At 41.9% G+C, this 22,555-nt stretch overlaps 1 protein-coding gene across 6 annotated transcripts in view; it reads left to right on the plus strand.

Annotated features, from left to right (window-relative positions):
• GAREM1 (GRB2 associated regulator of MAPK1 subtype 1) overlaps positions 1-22,555 on the plus strand; it is a 233,735-nt gene that overhangs the window by 187,729 nt on the left and 23,451 nt on the right. For 4 of the 6 annotated variants that reach the window (XM_086372852.1, XM_086372853.1, XM_086372854.1 and 1 more), the window contains exon 4: positions 15,809-16,981. The exons of the other annotated variants lie outside the window; for them this stretch is intronic. In XM_086372852.1, the coding sequence (XP_086228978.1) occupies positions 15,809-16,981 (1,173 nt within the window). The remainder of the gene's footprint in view (positions 1-15,808; positions 16,982-22,555) is intronic. 6 annotated transcript variants of the gene reach the window in all.

Consider the following 22,555-nt stretch of genomic DNA (forward strand, 5'->3'; position numbering starts at 1 on the left):
AAATTCCCCCACACATGTGTTTTCTCCCATCAAAATAAGACTAAAGCTAAATCTTGTAAGTTCCGTCTTTTCTGTGACATTTGCAGAGAGAGCGAGAAGAAAGGGCAGCCTTGGACTTAGCAGTGGGTAGCTTGCAGCTCTCCTTAACTGGGGAAGAGGCATCTTGACTTCAGTACTGTCGCCCAGAAGCTTTCCGGACGACTCCTCTCCAGTCTGAGGGTGCCCGAACGCGCTAACCTGGATGCTGTAACGTTGCCCTTTTCATTCCAGTTAGTGAAGTCCTAGATCTCAGCCATTCCAGCATAGATTTCCCTGGAAGCAGAATAATAAGTTTGCATTGTCTCCGCTGGGCAACGTGCCCCAACTCAGGAACTGTGACATTTTGATCCAGTGTGGAGCATAGTTACCACTTAAGGCTGCACAGACCTCATAAAAACCATTTCCTGTGGGCTGGGTCAGAGCTCCGCTGACAGTCCTGTCACCTGGGTATCGGCTCCTGAGAACTGGGTTTGGCATCTGTTTCTGGCACAGGTTTCAATATCTTGTCTTTTTTTATTATTCGGTTATCTTTGGCTGTGCTGGGTCCTCATTGCTGTGTGGGCTTTTCTCTAGTTGCGGCACGCAAGGGCCACTCTGTAGTTGGAGCTTCTCATTGCGACTGGCTCAGGGCATGGGCTTCAGTAGCTGTGGCAGTGCGCTCCACTTGCAGCTCCCAGGTTTTAGAGCGCGGGTTCAGGAGTTGCAGCACACAGGCTTAGTTCTTCTGCAGCATGTGGGATCTTCGCGGACCAGGAATTGAAAGGGTGTCTCCTGCACTGGCAGGTGGATTCTCCACCACTGAGCCACCAGGGAAGCCCCAGGATCTTTTTTTTTTTTTAATAGGGAAAATAAAATCATTTAAAGTTCGGAGAACTTGAGTGGCAGCTAGGTTTCTCAGTGCTAAGAAACATGACCAAGAATAAAGTGATACACCATTATAAATAATCCAGCAGGACTAGGAAATTTATAGACTCAGATAATCATCAAATGTTAGATCTGGAAAGGCCCTTACACATTGCCCCATCCCACTCCTTCTTTTAATAAATAGGAAAACTGAGAAACAGATGAGAGCTGACTTCATTGATTCATACAAAACCACAAAGCAACTTAGCTGCAAAGCCTGGTCCCCTAATTCAATCCAGTCGTCTTTTTTAACTCCCTCGAATTCTGTCTGTGGATCTGAGATAAGGCCCATGACAATGATGAGAAGATCCTTTCACATAGACACAATAACTTGCATGATAAATTCATTTTTCTTAAAAAAAATGTAAATAGATGTATTCAATAATTATTGCCTAGCCAAATCCTTCTGCCTTTTGTATCTGAAATGTTGATGGTCTGACACACAGGATTTGGCAACTTTTGTGAATGTTACATCTGCCAATTTTTAAGACCTTCCTTCATTCCTGAGCATAGTGCCAGCATTTCAAAAATAAATCCTACTAGTTCACCTGATGTTTTCTGTCAGCACAGGATGCAGTTTCTAATTAGATAGCATGAGTCCAAATGAACCCCTTCAAAAATGCTAGTGTAACATATTAACCCAGCATTGTTTTTTGTTAAGTATCAACCAGTATTCACGGAGAAACAAGGTGGGTTCTTGCTCTGTTGCTTGAAGCAATGGTGAAGATACAAGGAAGTGGCCAGAATGCGTCATTGAATCAATAAGCAAGAGTTCTAAAGTTTAATATGATTCCTGCAACTTGATGCTGAACCTTGGATGTTTTCCAAGGCTTTTAACTTACTGAGAATCAGCCAGCTTTCCCCCCAAGCCATTGACTTGAGGCAGTCTGTGTGCCTTTTATCTTAATATATTCGTTCCCCTTTTTAAAGTTTCCATCTGAAAAAGTGCTGAAGAAATATCTTCCTGCTCTGCCAGCGGGTTAGACCGTATTTTGTTTCCATATGTAAGATAGCTAACAAATTAAACATATGTCATATTACTTCCTCTACTCATCTTAGAACACACTACAGACAAGGCCTTGAAAATACACTCATGAAGAGGGTTTGGGCTGCTCTTGATTCTAACCCTTGTCATAATTATTTTACTCCCTGCCATCTCTCCGATCATGTTTATCTTTACTTTTTAAAACAAATTTATTTATTTAATTTTGGCTGCAGTGGGTCTTTGTTGTGGCACACGGGCTTGGTGGCTCCTCAGCGTGTGAGATCTTCCCAGACCAGGGATCAAACCCCTGCCCCTCTACCTTGGCAGGCAGATTCTTAACCACTGGACCACCAGGGAAGTCCTGGGTTTGTCTTTTAAAAGGCAAAACAGTTTATGGCTAGACTTTACTCTGGGTACATGGGCCATCCTACGGTCATCCTGTACAGTAATACAAAACAGTGGAACTGAATTCTGAGTTTTTTGGTTGTTTTGTTTTACTATATTAAAAGCATAGATCAGTCATGGTGGTCACATCATTCCTAGTTTACTATCCCAGTCCTAGTTTCTGTCTTGACCATTCAGAAAAGGAATCCTTCTCATTTTGTATGTTTTTAATGATGTCAGACAGGTGTTTTCCCCCTGTGATTTTTTTTTTTTTTTTTTTTTAATGGATAGGGCTCATTTGCTCTGGCATTTCCTACCTCTTCTAGAACTTTTGGAGCATGATTAATTTTAGGGTAGCCCGTTCTGGGGGTAACTGAATTATAACAAAAATCCTGTGCAAAATGACTGTAATTTTCTTTGAGTTTCTTAAAATGGATTCTACTTTCTATCATCCGAAAGAGAAGTACTTGAACAAAATTTAAACTCATTCTCATCTCTGGGTCGGTATAGTTTTACCTTTAAATGGAAAGAACCCCATACCCTAAGAATTAGGTGTTTTATGGTCTCATTTAAATTGTTGCCTCTTATGTTTGTTAGAATACCTGCTTTAAGAGTCCGAGTTTCGTTTCGATTACCGCTTCTGTTCTGCAGTGGGTTGGAAACAAGTTCTACGGGTAGAGTTTAGTTAGATAGGAGGAAGTACTCTAAATTAAGGTCCTTAAAGGCTTTTCCGTAAGCCCTTATGTCATATCTTTTTTGGCTGCTCAGAGGCCTTTATTTCACTGCCTTTTTTTTGGCTACATTTCAGAGAGATCAGAAATTATCAATTACTATGCAGCCTGAATTTTGTCAGATGTAAGAACAAATTTTAAAAATGAAGAGTGAATGAATTTAGAGGTGGCCAATTTTTATTTGTAATTTCCAGTTTTTAAAAATCGCATCTTTTCCTTACCATGAGTCAGATGTCATTTATTTTCAAGAGTCATTCAGAACGATAAAATTGGATACAATGGTGAGGCTAATTATTTCAGTGTTTGAAGACAGCCCAGTGCTTTTTTTGTCATCTGTGGTTTCGAGACCTCCTCTGAAAAACTACCGGTTGGCAAGCCCTCCTTTGCGCCGCTACAAATTAAATCATGGCCATTGTACTTGTCATCCTTGCCCTATTTCCTGTTTAAAAAAATAAAACGCTCAGGATTGACATTTGTCTTAACTCTTGATGCCCTTTGCTTCCCGTTTTCTTCCATTTTCCCATAGAAAAGAGTTATAAAAACTGAAGTTTGGGGAGGAAAAGATCTAATATTGATCAAATATTGTCTAACCAAATATCAGTCAGATCAATCCTGATTTTTTTTTTTTCAAGAGTTGCGACTTTAACGTCTATTCCATGTCAGTCTCTAAAAGAACTGTTCTTAGGGGAAAATGTTGCCTGTTGACAGAGCCAGAGAGACAGAAGAGCGGAATGGGGTGGGAGAGAGAGAGAGTGTGTGTGTGTGTGTGTGTGTATGTGTGTGTGTAAAATTTTACGTCAGTGTTTTTAAATGTTGCTTGACCCTGGGGTATTAACTCTGAATGGTGTTATGAACAGTAAAACCCTGATAGTTTCCTGGATTAGACCTATTAGAGTTGTTTAGATAACACACTTTGAATGACTTCCTCTCAGGAAACATTGAAACTGGAAATGTTAACCAGGCACGCATACCCAAGCACTTAAGACAGAACACACTGTTTCTTTTGCTATTAAAAAAAAAAAAAATCTTAAAGAAATTATGCAAATAAATCACATCTGTAGAAACCAGAGGAGATTGTTTGGCTCAGCTACCAAAGGAAAAACACTTATTTATGAGCTCCTTCCTCTGTCACGGACAGTGACCACAAGATCGGTCAGTATGCTAGTCTGCTAATACTTGCAGAGCTAATTGCCAGTGTGAACGGTGACATCAGAGTTGGAAGCTTGGAATCACAGATTGTGTGCACATATGTTATGCATTTTTATGTATGGCAGTAGGAGTAACTTCCTCTAGAAGTAGAGACAGACAGGAATCTGTAGACAAAACTGTTGCGTGCGCCCGGAGCGTGACATTTATTGAAGACGGTTTTGATCTGTTTAATCTGTGTGAATTCTGTCTCACAAAGCATGTGGACATTCTCTTTCAGTTTCATTTGGTGTGCAGTACTCACCAGATCTATGATTTTTTTCATCCTGGAAGGTGTATGTTTATAAAGGTAAATAAGGAAAAATAGTACCAAAGTTACTGACTCTAGAAGCTAGAAAGAGATGTTTCTTCTTCTTAGTCCCTCATGTTTGAGAAGCACTGTTGGCTCCCTGTCTGTTCCCTGGAAACAGTTTGTTGTATGAGTGAACGTACGTACGTGTGTGTGTGTGTGTGTGTGTCTCAAGTCTCATGAGAACCCTTTCTCTCAACATCCCTGTCTCTAACCTGATCCACATGGATGGACTGCCAAGTTTTTATTTTACCAAGTTCCAATAAAAAGGAAGTACAGCACTGCATCTGAGCTTGTTGGAGACCAGTTTATCCTAAAACAGCGTATTATGAATCATTTCAATATGTTCACTTCCTTTGGGATGTAACTGTAATGATATTTCAGGCCCTATTCTGACATTAAGTTTTATTCCGGGATAACACATTCAATAAAAATTTGAGCAGTTCTGTAGTACAGAATGAAAGATAATGCTTAGAGATAGTGGTTTGGGCTTGACAGCAGTAGTGCATGAAAACAGAAAACAGCATGAAAATACAGAGATGGGAAAGGCAATGTGAAACAATTATAAGAATTAAAACTGTTAAGAATTATTGTTAATAAAAGTAATAATAACAGTTGTTGAGTTACTGAGAGCTTACCACTGTGGGAAGTTGTTTACCTACAGTAATTAAGCTTGAGAAGTAGCCGATGGTGTTCTCATTTTCCAGATGAGGAAACTGAGACTCAGAAAGGTAAAACACAGGACTTCCCTGGTGGTCCAATGTTAAGAATTCGCCTTCCAGTGCAAGGGACATGGGTTCAATCCCTGATTGGAAAGCTGAGATCCACATGCCCAAGTGCCACAGCTGGAGAGCCCAAGCACCACAGTGAAGATCCAGCACGGCCAAAAATAATAAATAAAGCAAAATGGCAAAACTTTTTCTAAGGTTACTTAACAGTAAACAGGATTCAAATTCATGTTGTAGCTTAGTTGTTAGTATTGCACCATTGATAGTATGGTACCAATTAATTTCCTAAGGCTGAGTGAAATCGCTCAGTCGTGTCCGACTCTTTGTGACCCCGTGGACTGTAGCCTACCAGGCTCCTCTGTCCATGGGATTTTCCAGGCAAGAGTACTGGAGTGGAGTGCCATTGCCTTCCTAAGGCTGTGGTTCATTTATTCATCACCAGGGGTCAGCAGACTTTTTCTATAAAGGGACAAAGAGTGAGTAGTTTGGAGTTTGCAGGCCATACAGTCTCTGTTGCAGCTACTCGGCATTGCCAGTGGAGAGTGAAGGCAGCCACAGACCGTGCAGAAACAAATGGGCATAGCAGTGTCCTAATAAAACTTTATTTGTAAAATCAGGTGGAAACTGTCAAGATCATAAAGAAACAAGGCAAGTTCAAGAAATTCACAGAACAGAGAACTGGGTGCAATATGGTATCCTGGTTTGGTCTGGAAACAGAAAAAGGACCTTTGTTGAAAAATTCGGTGAAATCCAAATAAAGCTTATAATGTAGTTAATAGACTATACCAATGTTCATGTCTTAGTTTGATAAAGTGCCATGGTTTTATAAGATGTTAATAGAAGAAGCTAGGTGAAGTGTATACAGGAACTCTCTGTACTGTCTTTGCAACTTTCCTACAAATCTGAAGTATTCCAAGTAAAAGTTAAATTTTATTTGTTATTGATTTAAATTCCTAAACTTACTCCAATATAGAGAAGTCCACGTGAATGCCGAGTCCAAAAATAAACACAGTTAAGTTGAGGTCTTGTCAAAAAATAATTATAAAACTTATTTGAGTCCCCAAAAATGGATCTTAAACCTTTGGAGACTGAACTCCTGTTAAAAGCAATACTGTTCTGCCATTTATGTGCTGATAATGCCTCCTTCAGAATAATTCCTGGCCAGAGGCAACAGAACTGTCTGTTTTTTTATAGCACTGCTATTAATTGACAGACTGCTTTTGCCCAAGGTTAAAATTATGTAAAGATGACCTGGAATGGGTAAGAAATTATTTACAAGGATTCTTACTACTTAGTTCTCTAAGAACATAATGATCACTACTGATTAAGCAATATGAATGTCAGTCACTTTACCCAAGATACTTTGGTAACATACAAGAAAAAAATCCATCTCAGGCTTAATGTAAGCCTGACACTAAACATGATAAAGATAAAATAGAACCGTAGGCTAATCTCACCAGTGACCGATATTGGGTCGGCCAAAAAGTTCATTGGTGTCTTCCATAAGATGCAATGGAAATCCCAAAGTTTTTGGCCAACCCAGTACATCACCTATAGATCAAATGCTGTTTAGGAGAATCATGCAGTATACTTTTAAGTCCACCATGATCACACAGAGATTATTTCAGGCATGTAGGGTTGTTTTGGGGCTTCCCTGGTGGCTCAGCTGGTAAAGAATCCACCTGCAATGTGGGAGACCTGGGTTCGATCCCTGGGTTGGGAAGATCCCCTGGAGGAGGGCATGGCAACCCACTCTAGTATTCTTGTCTGGAGAATCCCCATGAACAGAGGAACCTGGTGGGCTACAGGCCATGGGGTTCCAGAGTCGGACTCGACTAAACAACTAAGCACAGCACAGGGTTGCTTTAATATTTGGAAATATACTGTTATAAAATCCATACATCAAAATTTAAAATAAACGTGACTATCTTATTGGATACAGAAACAGCATTTGGTAAAAGATAAAATCTCTTTGTAGAAACTTTTAGAAAGCTAGAATTGGAAAGACAAATCAGTAATATAATCACCTAGGAATCCCAAGAAAATGAACTGGGAAAACTATGACAATAAAATTACTGGACACAGAATATCAACAAAGCATATTTAACAACACAAATGAACAGTGATATTCAGGGACTGATAACAAAGGCAGACTTAAATACCCAAGAGGGAAATAAAAGATCTGAATACATGATTAGAGTTTTCATGTGACTTTGAAAATATGACTATAATGATGTTGCTGCTGCTGCTGCTGCTAAGTCGCTTCAGTCGTGTCCGACTCTGTGCGACCCCAGAGACGGCAGCCCACCAGGCTCCCCTGTCCCTGGGATTCTCCAGGCAAGAACACTGGAGTGGGTTGCCATTTCCTTCTCCAATGCATGAAAGTGAAAAGTGAAAGTGAAGTCGCTCAGTCGTGTCTGACTCCTAGCGACCCCATGGACTGCGGCCCACCAGGTTCCTCCGTCCATGGGATTTTCCAGGCAAGAGTACTGGAGTGGGGTGCCATTGCCTTCTCCAATATAAAAAAAAACACCATGTAGATGTGCTTCCAATAAAATTACCAATGCAAACCATGGACAGGATGATTCTAAGGTTCATGGCAGGTGGGAGGGCTTCCCTGGTGGCTCTGATGCAGGAGACAGGTTCAGTGTTTGGTCCTGGAGGACCCTACTTGCTGCAGAACAGCTAAGCCCAAGTGCCACAACTACTGAGCCTGTGCTCTAGAGCCCACGTGCCCTAGAGGCCATGCTCTGCAACGAGAGAAGCCACTGCAATGAGAAGCCTGTGCACCAGAACTAGAGTTTAGCCCCTGTTCGCTGATACTAGGGGGAAAAAAGCCCGCACACAATGAAGACTCAGCACAGCCAAAAATAAAGTTCATCTGGAGAAACAGATTAATATCTAAAAAATATCTAAAATTTCTTGTTGTCATATTTTCTTTGAAGTTTTTATTTTTAAATAACTTGTCTTAATTGTTGCAGGAGTAATATAAGATCTCCCTAACCACTTTCGATTCACCAGCTCTTGGCATTTGGCACACTTGTTTTATCATTCTGTATGCCCACATATACATATATATGTATAACTTACACTTTTCTGAACCATTCAAGAATGAACTGTATACCTTATGCCCTTCGCCCCTTAGTAATCAGTGTATATTTCTGAGGAATAAGGGTATTTTCTTATGTGAGCACAGTGCATTGAGAACAGTACTTTTATTTACAGTCTATATTCTAACTTTGCCACGTGTCCCAATATAGTACTTTATAGCATTTTTTTCTTTCAGTACAGAATTCATTCCAGAATCATGTGTTACATTTACTTTTCATTTCTGTCTTTCACTTTAATCTGGAACAGTTCTTCAACTTTTCTTTGTTTTTCATCACATGGATGTTTTTTAAGAATACACACTAGATATTTTACAGAATATGTCTCATTTGGGGTTTGTCTGATACTTGCTCATGATTAGATTCCATTAATGAATGCCCTTGTAGGTGGAATGTTACATGAGTGAGGTTCTGACCTTATCAGGGAGTCACACCCACAGGTATGTGATGGAAATACGCTTCTTTTTGGTGAGTTTAGATTTTATCACTTGTTTCTACCCTCTACAATTACTTTTTCTCCTCTGGCAATTCATAAGCTTCTGGACGAAGACATTTTAAGATCTTCCTCATTACCATCTCTTTAATCAAACTTCTATAAATTCAGTAATTATTAATGATTCACCCACTCCAGTGTTCTCACCTGGAGAATCCCAGGGACGGGGGAGCCTCTTGGGCTGCCATCTATGGGATCACACAGAGTCGGACACGACTGAAGCAACTTAGCAGCAGCAGCCGCAGCAGCATATAATCTTTACTGTAATAAGTACAAAATTATAATTTTTCCAGCCCCACCACTTCTCTACATGTGTCAGGTTTTACCCCACTCATTTTTTTCATTCATTCATTTTTTATTAACAATATGGACCAATGGGGGCTAATTCAGGCTGGTTCCTGTATCCTTCTGACAGGATCCCATCATCTTAAGAGCATTTCTTTACTTCCCAGCACAACAGAACATTCCCAGCTCATCTTGTATCTTTCTTACCCTAGCCTTGGAATCAGTCACTTATTCCAGGAGCCCTGGTTCCTTTTAATGAGAAATGGTGATAGTGAAGTCTTTGCTTGTAATCTCTTTGAAAGGACAAAACCAAGTAACGTGTGTTTGTGTGTGTGTGTTCTTAAAATTATGAGTTCCTACTAATGCCTTCAATTCCAGTCCAATCCCTTGGAGTTCTTTCTTGCTTTTCTCAATTCCATACTTCTGTCTCCCCTGCCACAGTGAAAACTCCCAAACTATGGACACATTTACTCATTTGTTCAATCCTACAACACATGTAAAGTTGTTTCAGATTCACTGTCCCTATACCTCTATGCAAAACAAATCTCCTAAAAAGAACACAATCTTGGTCGGTCTTTTGTTTTTCCAACACCCTCTTCCAACAAGACGACTCTACACATGGACACCAGATGGTCAACACTGAAATCAGATTGATTATATTCTCTGCAGCCAAAGATAGAGAAGCTCTATACAGTCAGCAAAAACAAGACCAGGAGCTGACTGTGGCTCAGATCATGAACTCCTTATTGCCAAATTCAGACTTAAATTGAAGAAAGTAGGGAAAACCACTAGACCATTCAGGTATGACCTAAATCAAATCCCTTATGATTCTACAGTGGAAGTAAGAAATAGATTTAAGGGACTAGATCTGATAGACAGAGTGCCTGATGAACTATGGACGGAGGTTTGTGACATTGTACAGAAGACAGGGATCAAGACCATCCCCAAGAAAAAGAAATGCAAAAAAGCAAAATGGCTCTAGAGAGGCCTTACAAATAGCTGTGAAAAGAAGAGAAGCGAAAAGCAAAGGAGAAAAGGAAAGATATAAGCATCTGAATGCAGAGTTCCAAAGAATAGCAAGGAGAGATAAGAAAGCCTTCCTCAGTGATCAGTGCAAATAGAGAAAAACAACAGAATGGGAAAGACTAGAAATCTCTTCAAGAAAATTTAGAGATACCAAGGGAAAATTTCATGCAAAGATGGGTTCGATAAAGGACAGAAGTGGTATGGACCTAACAGAAGCAGAAGATATTGAAGAGGTGGCAAGAATACACAGAAGAACTGTACAAAAAAGATCTTCACGACCAAGATAATCACGATGGTGTGAGCACTCACCTAGAGCCAGACATACTGGAATGTTAAGTCAGGTGGGCCTTAGAAAGCATCAACAAAGCTAGTGGAGGTGATGGAGTCCCAGTTGAGCTATTTCAAATCCTAAAAGATGATGCTTTGAAAGTGCTGCACTCAATATGCCAGCAAATTGGGAAAACTCAGCAGTGGCCACAGGACTGGAAAAGGTCAGTTTGCATTCCAATCCCAAAGAAAGGCAATGCCAAAGAATGCTCAAACTGCCGCACAATTGCACTCATCTCACACACTAGTAAAGTAATGCTCAAAATTCTCCAAGCCAGGCTTTAGCAATACGTGAACCGTGAACTTCCAGATGTTCAAGCTGTTTTTAGAAAAGGCAGAGGAACCAGACATCAAATTGCCAACATCCTCTGGATCATCAAAAAAGCAAGAGATTTCCAGAAAAACATCTATTTCTGCCTTATTGATTATGCCAAAGCCTTTGACTGTGTGGATCACAATAAACTGGAAAATTCTGAAAGAGATGGGCATACCAGACCACTTGACCTGCCTCTTGAGAAACCTATATGCAGGTCAGGAAGCAACAGTTAGAACTAGACATGGAACAACAGACTGATTCCAAGTAGGAAAAGGAGTACGTCAAGGCTGTATATTGTCACCCTGTTTATTTAACTTATATGCAGAGTACATCATGAGAAACGCTGGGCTGGTAGAAGCAGAAGCTGGAATCAAGATTGCCGGGAGAAATATCAGTAACCTCAGATATGCAGATGACACCACTCTTATGGCAGAAAGTGAGGAAGAACTAAAGAGCCTCTTGATGAAAGTGAAAGAGGAGAGTGCAGAAGTTGGCTTAAAGCTCAACATTCAGAAAACTTAAGATCATGGCATCTGGTCCCATCACTTCATGGGAAATAGATGGGGAAACAGTGGAAACAGTGGCTGACTATTTTTGGGGGCTCCAAAATCACTGCAGATGGTGATTGCAGCCATGAAATTAAAAGATGCTTACTCCTTGGAAGGAAAGTTATGACCAACCTAGATAGCATATTAAAAAGCAGAGACATTACTTTGCCAACAAAGGTCTGTCTAGTCAAGGCTATGGTTTTTCCAGTAGTCATGTATGGATGTGAGAGTTGGACTGTGAAGAAAGCTGAGTGCCGAAGAATTGATGCTTTTGAACTGTGGTGTTGGAGAAGACTCTTGAGTCCCTTGGACTGCAAGGAGATCCAACCAGTCCATTCTAAAGGATATCAGTCCTGGGTATTCATTGGAAGGACTGATGCTATAGCTGAAACTCCAACTTTGGCCACCTGATTCGAAGAGTTGACTCATTGGAAAAGACCCTGATGCTGGGTGGGTTTGGGGGCAGGAGGAGAAGGGAACGACAGAGGATGAGCTGGCTGGATGGCATCACCGACTCGATGGACATGAGTTTGAGTAAACTCTGGGAGTTGGTGATGGACAGGGAGGCCTGGCATGCTGCGATTCATGGGGTCACAAAGAGTCTGACACGACTGAGCGACTGAACTGAACTGAACTATAGTCAGTGTTCCACAGTCACTTTGATTATTTCTCTGTCTCTGGGGCTATTTTTTAGTTTATTCATTTGAAATACAGTTGGGTTCATCTGTTTCCATTTGCATTCAGTTTTTGTGTAATTTCTTGTTAATTTTATTATTATTCTTTTTAATATGTAGACCATTAGCCCACTTTCTAACAGGCGAAACTCTATAGCATGGTTTACTCACAGCGGTGTCACTTGCCCTCATGTCCCTTCCCCAGGTTCCTCACTCCCCTCCCTCCTGGAAGTAACCAATTTCCTTGTTTTCTGGTTTATTTTTCTTATGTTCCTTTAAAAAAAAAAAAAGGCAGAAATACATGTATAGTAACTTTTCCTTCTTTCTTAAACAAGATGGTGGTATACCTTATACATTAAACTTAGTCTGTTCTGGAAAATAAAGTCTGTTACTTGACTTTTGATTTTGATTCTCTTTTCTCTTTCTATCCAAAAACTTTGAGTTTTTGGAATAACCACAAGTGAGGGCTGTTGTTTATCAGATCTTAAAATGTATGATAAGGATATAGAAATTAAAACAACATTGTTATGATGTGAAAATAGGCAGAAAGGTCATTAGGAAAAAATATATGTATGCATTTGAATGTATGTGTTTTATAAGTTTAATATATGATAAATGTGGCACTTCAAAACTGAGATGAAAGTGATGGTTATTTGGAAATGTACTGGATACTAAGTTAGCTATTTAAAAATTTAAAGCCCTATCTTAAATAATCCAAGGAAATTTTATGTAAATAAGATAAATATTTAATAAATGAAACCATCAAAATAGCAGAAGAAAATATTAGTTAATGATATCAGCATTTCTTATCCTCAGCAATCGTGAAAATTGGACTGGATGAATCTTTGCTGTGGGGGCTGTCCTGTGCCTTGTAAGCATTTTCAGCACCATTCTTCGTCTCTGCCCACTAGATGTAAACAGCACCCTCACAGTCATGGCAGTCTGGAATGTCTTAGGACACCCAGGGAGTTGGGGAGGGGAGAAAACCACACCTTGACTGGAACCACTGATCTGTATCTGGTGCATAACACCAGATATGAAGGAGCATAACACCAAAGACGGAGCCTAATACCCAAGAATGAACTCTCAAAGGAAATCTTTTAAAATGTTTGCTACATTAAAAAAAAAAAAAAAAAAAAACTAAAACCATAGAATTGAAATTCAGGCAACATATTAGGAAATATATAGCATAAATGACATTCACCTTGCATAAAAAGCAGTCAGTAAGATGACCATCACAGGGCTTCCATGGTGGTCCAGGGGTTAAGAGTCCATCTGCCAGTGTAGGGGACACAGGGTCATCCCTGGTCCTGGAAGAGCCGTGTGCCTTGGAGCAGCTGAGCCCAGTCCACCACAACTGCTAAGCCCAAATGCCTCAATTGCTGGAGCCCATGCTCCAGCAGCAAGAGAAGCCACCGCAATGAAGAGTAGCCCCTGCTCACTGCAACTAGAGAAAGCCCGGGCACAGCAGCCAAGACCCAGTGCACCCATGAATAGACACATAAATCTTAAGAAGAAAAGACAACCGTCACAATAGAAGAAATGGGTGAGGGACACAAGGAGGCAGCTCACAAAAGAAAAACTAAATCCTGATAAATATCAGAAAACTTTCACAAGCGTAAATAAATGCAGGTTGCATGCATTACCTTTAATACTGCTAAGCATTAAACTTAGTCAGCATGGGTATGGGGAAACAACCTCATAAATCAGAAATATGAATGTGTGTAACACTCCTGATTTAGCACACACACGCGTAATACACCAGAAGTATTGGGCTGGCCAAAAAGTTTATTCGGGTTTTTCATTACATCTTACAGAAAAACCTGAACAAACTTTTTGGCCAACCCAATGCAGTGAGCAACACATATTAGACCTTTCAAATATATATACACAGCTTTGTTCATGCATTCTGTTTCTGCGACTTTATCCTAAGGAAATAAGTGTAAAATCTTTATTGCAGTACTATTTATAATTGTTAAAAATTGGGAAATCCCATCTGCCTAACAGTAGGGAATTGGTCAAATAAATTAAGGCATATCCAGATATAATGGAATGTGTTAGGTCAGTATTGATATTAATGGAGTATATATACAGGAAAATGGACAAATTACAGTGAGAAGCAGAGCAGTAAAATTGTATATAAATATATATCCCTGAGATAGACTAATACACTTGTTTCTTTTTTTAGAACAGGAATTTAAATTTTTGAGTTTGGTGCAATAAGCATAGTAAAATTAGTTTTGCTTAAAACATCACTCAAGAATTTTTAATTTTTATATTAAAATAGAGTTGATTAACAATTTTGTGTTACTTTTAAGTGTACAGCAAAGTGATTAGGTTGTACATATACATGCTATCTATTCTTTTTTCGCACTCAGGTTATTGCAGAATGTTGAGCTGAGTTCCCTGTGCTGTATAGCAGGTCCTTGTTGGTTGTCCATTTTCAGTATAGCAGTGTACACATGTCCGTCTGAACCTCCCAGTTGCCCGACCCCTCACCCCTGGCCCTTCCCTCCTGGTAACCATGAGTTCGTTCTTTAAGTCTGTTTCTGTGTTATAAGTAAGTTCATTTGTGGCACGTGTGTTTTTAGATTGCACATATAAGCAGTATCATATGACAAATTGTCTGTGTCTGACTTCATTCATTTAGTAGGATAACTTCCGAGTCTATCCATGTTGCTGTAAATGGCATTATTTCATTCCTTTTCATGGCTGATTAGTATTCCATTGTATATATGAACCAGTGTTTGGGGGGTTTTTTTTTAGCCTATGGTCCCTCGTAGCTCAGGTGGTAAAAGACTCTGCCTGCAGTGCAGGAGACACCGGTGCAATTCCTGGGTCAGGAAGATCCCCTGGAGAAGGCAATGGCAACCCACTCCAGTATTCTTGCCTGGAAAATCCCATGGACAGAGGAGCCTGGCGGGCTACAGTCCACGGGGTTGCAAGGGTCAGACATGACTTAGCAACTACACCACCACCACCACCATTCTCGGTTAGGTGTGACTTTGGTGTTTCATAAGAAGTTGTACTCACGTCCTTCTACTCTGCCATCTTGTCTTTTCTTTCTGTTTTTATAAAATTGTTAACAAGTTATCTTTAGTGATTGGTCAGGTTGTATAGAATTTGCTCATTTTTATATCTGTATTTTCTAATAATTCTAGTGAATGTGAGTAGTTTGTATAATAAAAGAATAGGAGAAATGAGACATTTCTTAAATCCTTTGTCCCAACTTTAGAAAATTTAATAAAATTAGCAAAACTTTAAAGGTAAAAAATTAGTAGAATTTTAATAGTTTAAAAGATATTTTCTACTTTTTCTACCTATTAGTATTCATGGAAGTATTTGTATAATTGAAAAAAATACAGTGATAAAATTAAGGTCTCAATATAATTATCTACATGGTAGAATACATAGAAAAAGAAACTAGAAGCATGTTTATCAAACCATTGACCATAGTCATCAGGCTCGTGGGTGTTACTTTTTTTTATGTTTATCTTCTGTATTTCTCAAAATTTTACTAAGGAATACAAAGTACCTTGTTCTTCAGGAAAAAAAGTTTTTAAAAAGTTTTTAAAAGTCTAAAAACTAACATCATCCTGTTATTGTTAGCCACATAAATATTATAGGAGAAATGGAGTGTCTAAATTTAGTATTAAAAACAGCATTTTCCTTTGTGCATGCCCATCTGTCTTAATATCAAGTTTTCTACTTCTCTGTGTGAATAAACTGAAGAAAACAGCCCTGAAATTTGATTTATCCTATTGTAGGTTGCTTCAGGTGAATGCAATGAAGACACCGAAGTTTACAACATCACCCTGTGTACGGGAGATGAACTCACTCTAATGGGCCAGGCAGAAATCCTTTATGCAAAGACTTTCAAGGAGAAGTCGCGACTCAACACCATCTTCAAAAAGATTGGGAAACTCAACTCCATCAGCAAGCTGGGAAAAGGCAAGATGCCCTGCCTCATTTGCATGAATCACCGGACCAACGAGAGCATCAGCCTCCCGTTCCAGTGCAAGGGCAGGTTTAGCACCCGGAGCCCCCTGGAGCTTCAGATGCAGGAGGGCGAGCATACCATCCGCAACATCGTGGAGAAAACCAGGCTCCCCGTGAACGTGACGGTGCCCAGCCCACCGCCCAGAAACCCGTATGACCTCCACTTCATCCGCGAGGGGCACCGCTACAAGTTTGTGAACATCCAGACCAAGACAGTGGTGGTCTGCTGTGTGCTGCGGAACAACAAGATCCTCCCCATGCACTTCCCTTTGCACTTGACCGTCCCCAAGTTTAGCCTCCCGGAACACCTGGTCAAGGGAGAGGGATGGCCTGAAACCCTGGTCCATCACTGGCTGGGTATCTGCCAAGAACAGTTCGACATCGATGAGTATTCACGGGCAGTCCGCGACGTGAAAACCGACTGGAACGAGGACTGTAAGAGCCCCAAGAAAGGCCGGTGTGCCGGCCACAACCACGTGCCCAATTCCCTTAGCTACGCTCGCGATGAGCTCACCCAGTCCTTCCACCGGCTCTCGGTCTGTGTGTATGGCAACAATCTCCATGGCAACAGCGAGGTGAACCTCCACGGCTGCAGGGACCTGGGAGGAGAGTGGGCCCCCTTTCCTCACGACATCCTACCCTATCAGGACTCGGGGGACAGCGGGAGCGACTACCTTTTCCCAGAAGCTGGTGAAGAATCTGCAGGCATGGCAGGGAAGTCAGAACTTCCTTATGAAGAGCTGTGGCTGGAGGAAGGCAAGCCCAGCCATCAGCCTCTCACTCGCTCCCTGAGCGAGAAGAGCAGATGCGACCAGTTTCGAGGTTCTGTCCGGTCCAAGTGTGCAACCTCTCCCCTTCCTGTGCCCGGAGCGCTGGGTGCAGCAGTGAAATCTGCAGAGATCGCCCTACCTCCGCCTCCAGTGCCTCCCAAATCCGAAGCCGTGAGTCCTTTCTGTTTTGGGGGTGATGGGCCAGTTCTGTCTCTCTGCTCAGTCTTCTGCTAATTTACTTTCTTTCTTAAAGAAAGGAAAACTCCCCAATGCAAGGTGATCAGAATGAGCAATTTGCTGAATTTGGAGAGAAATAGAAATACTTGGTGGATTTTTTTTTTTTTTTTTTTTACCAGTTGGGAGTTAGAGTTTAACTTTATGTTTGATGAGATGTGTGTGTGTGTGTGTGTGTGTGTGTGTGTTGCTCAGTCATGTCTGACTCTTTGCGACTCCATGGACTGTATAGCCCACCAGGCTCCTCTGGCCATGGGATTTCCCAGGCAAGAATACTGGAGTGGCTTGCCACTTCCTCCTCCAGGGGAATCTTCCCAAGAAACTCAAGAGAGTTTTATTAAGAGAGGTTTAAACATGCTGCCTGGAGTACAGATAATAGGGAGGAGAGGGCAGAAGGCTGAGTAAAGAAAAGGTATGAACTTGGTAACAGGTATGGAATGATGACGCCCTGAGCTCCAGCCGTCGGTAGCAGCAGATGGCAGGGAGAAATGAGCTGCTTGGGAACATTTCAGAGATGCAACTAGCAGTATTACTGATAAATTGGGTGTGAGTAGTGAAGGAGAGAAATCAGGAGACACTCTGAGATGTGCAGCCTGAGCAGCAGAGTGATATTAGCACCACTTAGACTGAAGGAATAGATTTATTTGGTGGGGGAGAAGGATCAAGAGATGTCTGTCAGCATGATTTGTAATTCTCTCTTCGAAGTTACATTGAGACCAGAGTGTCATGGATGTGTTCACACACACACACATTGAGATCCTAGCATCATGGGTGTGCTTGTGCACACGCATTGAAATCAGAGTGTCTTGAGTGTCTCACCCACACTCATTGAGATCAGAGCATCATGGGTGTGCTCATGCACACGCATTGAAATCAGAGCGTCTTGAGTGTCTCACCCACACTCATTGAGATCAGAGCATCATGGGTGTGCTCATGCACACACATTGAGATCAAAGCATCATGGGTGTGCTCACTCACACACATTGAGATCAGAGTGTCATGGGTGTGCTCACATACATGCATTGAGATCCGAGCATCATAGATGTGCACACGCACTTAGAGCATCATGGGTGTGCTCACGCACATGCATTGAAATCAGAGCATCTTGAGTGTCTTCACCCACACTCATTGAGATCAGAGCATCATGGGTGTACTCACCCACATGCATTGAGATCAGACCGTTATGGATGTGCTCACGCACACTCATTGAGATCACAGTGTCATGGGTGTGCTCACACACCCACATTGAGATCAGAGCATCATAAGTGCGCTCACCCACATGCGTTGAGATCAGAGCATCACAGGTGTGATGCTCAGAGCAGAACCAGGCCCAACGTGGTTTTGTTCACCACCTCAAACACAGCTCACTCAGAGCTTGAGAAGGCATCTGTCAAATTATAATGGAAAAGGATCATATAGGAGAGGAGAAAGGGCCTCTGTTTTGACCATGTTTTTGATTGACAGGCACTCTGAACCTTGCCTGACTTTTTTTATCATGGATTTCATTATATCTGAAGGGAAAAAGTACTCAAGGCATTGGATATAATTCTGTTCATTTATTTGATAGTATCTATGGCAGTGGTTTCCTTTTTTTCTATCTCTAGTAGAATCCTTCTTTTTTAAAGGAAAACTTATATGAATCACAATAAATAGAAGAATTACAGTCAAAACCCATCTGACTGAAGGACAGATTGGAGGGCTGGGGTTCTCCCCATAGTCCTATCCACTCTGCTCCCACCATGTGGCCTCAGGGCACCCCTCTGTAATCACCAGGCTGTGTAAAGCTTTGCTTCAAACCATGGAGTTATTGGGCCACATACTACACATGCTAGAATCACCATCAGTAACCCCAGAAATGATGATTTTGGACTCCAGTAGCTTTCCCTTTTGGAGAAGGCAATGGCAACCCACTGCGGTACTCTTGCCTGGAAAATCCCATGGACGGAGGAGCCTGGTAGGCTGCAGTCCATGGGGTCGCTAAGAGTTGGGCATGACTGAGTGACTTCACTTTCACTTTTCACTTTCATGCATTGGAGAAGGAAATGGCAACCCACTCCAGTGTTCTTGCCTGGAGAATCCCAGGGATGGGGAGCCTGGTGGGCTGCCATCTATGAGGTCGCACAGAGTCGGACACGACTGAAGCAACTTAGCAGCAGCAGAAGACAATGGCACCCCACTCTAGTACTTTTGCCTGGAAAATCCCATGGACGGAGGAGCCTGGAAGGCTGCAGTCCATGGGGTCACTAAGAGTCAGACACGACTGAGCAACTTCACTTTCACTTTCATGCATTGGAGAAGGAAATGGCAACCCACTCCAGTGTTCTTGCCTGGAGAATCCCAGGGACGGGGAGGCCTGGTGGGCTGCTGTCTATGGGGTCGAACAGAGTCGGACACGACTGAAGCAACTTAGCAGCAGTAGCAGCAGCAGGGAAGGTAACAGGTGAAAAGAGAGGACAACTATGGAGGTTAAAATGTGGGAGAGTTCAGAGAAGAAAAATTTCTGGTTGGGCAGGAGAAGCTTTCATGGAGATCATGGCATTTCAGATGAGCTGAGGGTGTACACGTGAATGGGAAACCTGAGGGTGTGCAGGTGAATGGGAAGAGCAGAGAGATGAGAAGGAAGGATATTCCAGACAGAATGACCTGAGCAGAGGCAGGGGAGGATGAGAAAAACGCAGTTCTGCTGGGCAGGTGAAGTAGGGCTGAAAAGGGAGGGTGAAGGGCAGTGGTGGCCGAAAGGCCCTGGACACCAGGTAGGACTTTGTGCCGGAGCTGTCGAGGCAGACCCCTCACTGCAGCAAAGCTTTCCTGAGAGAAGACCCACCTCCAGCTGTTTGCTCAGGACATAAAAACTCCCCAGAAATTGCAGGTCTGCATGTTCCCTTCCTCTTTACAATCTTCCAGGGTCACTCAGCAATAAGTTATCTGCCTGCCAATGCAGAAAACACAGTAGACTTGAGTTCGATCCCTGGGTCAAGAAGGTCCCCTGGAGGAGAAAATGGCAACCCATTCCAGTATTCTTGCGTGGAAAATTCTATGGACAGAGGACCCTGGCAGGCTACAGTCCATAGGGTCTCAAAGAGTCAGATATGACTAGCACGCACGCACTAAGGCACAAGCCCAGAAGTCCCTGTACCCAGAAGGGGGTGTAGAATATTTGGGGGAATTCTTGGTGGAGTCAAGAGTCCTTGGTTCTTTTATTCATGTCAGATGGTGTTCCTCAAAAAACAGATCAGAGGTAAGGGGAGGTAAGTAAGAGGTACTGTACTCTTAGCAAGTATTTTGGGCAGTTACAGGACTGGCTCGGCCCAGCTGTACATTTGCTGTTGCTTGAAGCTTAGAGTCCTTCTCTTCAACGGGAACGTGACCACATGAACTTTTCCTGTAGAACTCTGCTCCCACCTGGCACATAATGGGGAGTCCTGTTTGTTGACTGACTGGTTGACTCATCCAATATGGTCACACCCAGTTATTTATGTAACCAAGTCTTGAGGTAGGAAACTGGCGATGCTTGTTTTCACTGTGGCTAATGGAAGATGAGTAAGAGCATAAATATTAAGAGGCCCTATCTTGACCTTGGTCCTAAAAGAAAAATGTTAAGAGTTAAATTTGAAACTGAAAGCAAATCTCACAGCAGAATGAAAGGTTTGGTACTCCAGTCCAAGCTGTAATTTCTTACGACACAAGAGAACCTTCTTAGAGCATATTCAGTGTTTATAGAACGCTCCAATCCTAAAGACTTTTTATAAACACCTGAAATTACTTTATTTTCCTTTTTTAAGAATCAGGCATTTCGAATGAAGTCATATATTTTATTGGTTCTGTGGCCATGAAACAAGTTTTCCAGTTTTAGGATGTGCATGGGATCCAGAGAATGTCGTGACTGTTAGATGTGGCTTCGACTTGTAGTTTTCAAAAGAGATCTTTATTGGGGCATAAATTCAAGTGCTCCCACAGAATTAAATAAAACTCCTTTGGATAGTGGCAGTGGGGTGGGTCCAAGGAGAGAGATGGGCCATGTGTCTCACAGCTATCCTTCCAATAATTGAAGACGGTAATAAGCTTCCCTGTGAGGCCATTTTCAAGTAAGGCGATCTGGGAAAGTGACAAATCCCATCAGGTCTTCAGTAACAGAAGATACTGGAGTAACAGAACAGAGTCAAAGAATATCTTTCTTATGAAAAGAAACAAAGCTGGTAATTGGTGAATGAATTCTTCTTGGCAACAGCCCATGGCCTGGTCTTATTAGGATCTACAGGGACAGTGGCTCACTGCAGGGTGTGTGAGCCTATATTTTCTTCTGTTCTTCACCACCTGCTTCAGGGTCCTTTGTTTAGTCACTATGTCCAACTCTTAACGACCCCATGGACTATAGCCCACCAGGCTTCTCTGTCCATGAAATTCTCCAGGCAAAAATACTGGAGTGGGTTGCCATTTCCTTCTCCAGGGGATTTTCCCAACCCAAGTCTCTTGCATTGCAGGTAGACTTTTTACCAACTGAGCCCCCAGGGAAGCCCCCTGAGTTATAGCAAATATCTGTGCTATTTCTCCACATTTTTGATGGTCTTTGTTTCTGTAAAAAATTCTGAAAAAAATTTTCTCCTTCAACAGTAATACTTGCTGTGTTTCCAACAGTGAGCTGCAGTTCCATCATCATCCAAGTTAATGCTTGACCATTTTCCTGCCCATATTCTGGAATGGAAAACTAGGCTGTGGGGCCAAACAGAAAATCCTCAGTGGCGGGAGGCGGTGGGGGGAAGCAGGTGCGGGTAATCAGTTTAGCCCTGTTAATATACTTTGTACTTGATGTGGCTACTTAGAATTTTGCTCTAGTCCAGCAGTTCCCAACCTTTTTGATACCAGGGACTGGATTTCATGGAGAACAGTTTTCCCACAGACCAGGGCTGCTCAGGGGGTGGTTTCTGTTTCACCCACCGCTCCCCTACTGTACAGCCTGATTCCTGCTCTAGCCTCTATCTTTGTAATGATCGTCAAATACAGAGGTTTGTCCCTTTATGTGGTCCGTGGCCTGTGGGTTAGAGACCCCTGTAATCTTTATAATGATTGTTGAATACAAAGGTTTTCTTCTTTAAGCACAAAACCCTGCAGCTTATCTTTCCCGAGAATAAGAGTCTTTTCCCCTCCCTAACTGGAACATCCGAGGAGCCAACTGGAACTGATGTTCCTAACTGGAACATCCTGGAGCTCCTGGTTCCAGGCACAGAAGAGATACGGCCACTTCTGTCCTTTAAAATTGCTGCAGACAAGCCCAAGCTGGGGGCCTGCCCAGCTCACTGAGGGGGTGACATTTTCATTGTTTAAAATTGTGCCAAGTGCCCTCAAATCAGAATGACCTGACAGTTCCACTTAAGTGGGTTATCCTTAATTGGTTCCTATGTTCTAAACATATCCTCCTATTTCGTAACATTGTGGCCCTCATTCCATTATTTTAATTTTCTGACTGTTGGCTGACACTGTCTAAAATATTTACCCAGATACACTCTATAAGTG

Source organism: Bos grunniens, chromosome 24 (assembly GCF_055505025.1).
Source record: "Bos grunniens cultivar Pamir isolate PY7600 chromosome 24, Bosgru_T2T1.0, whole genome shotgun sequence".
NCBI classification, from domain to species: Eukaryota; Metazoa; Chordata; class Mammalia; order Artiodactyla; family Bovidae; genus Bos; species Bos grunniens.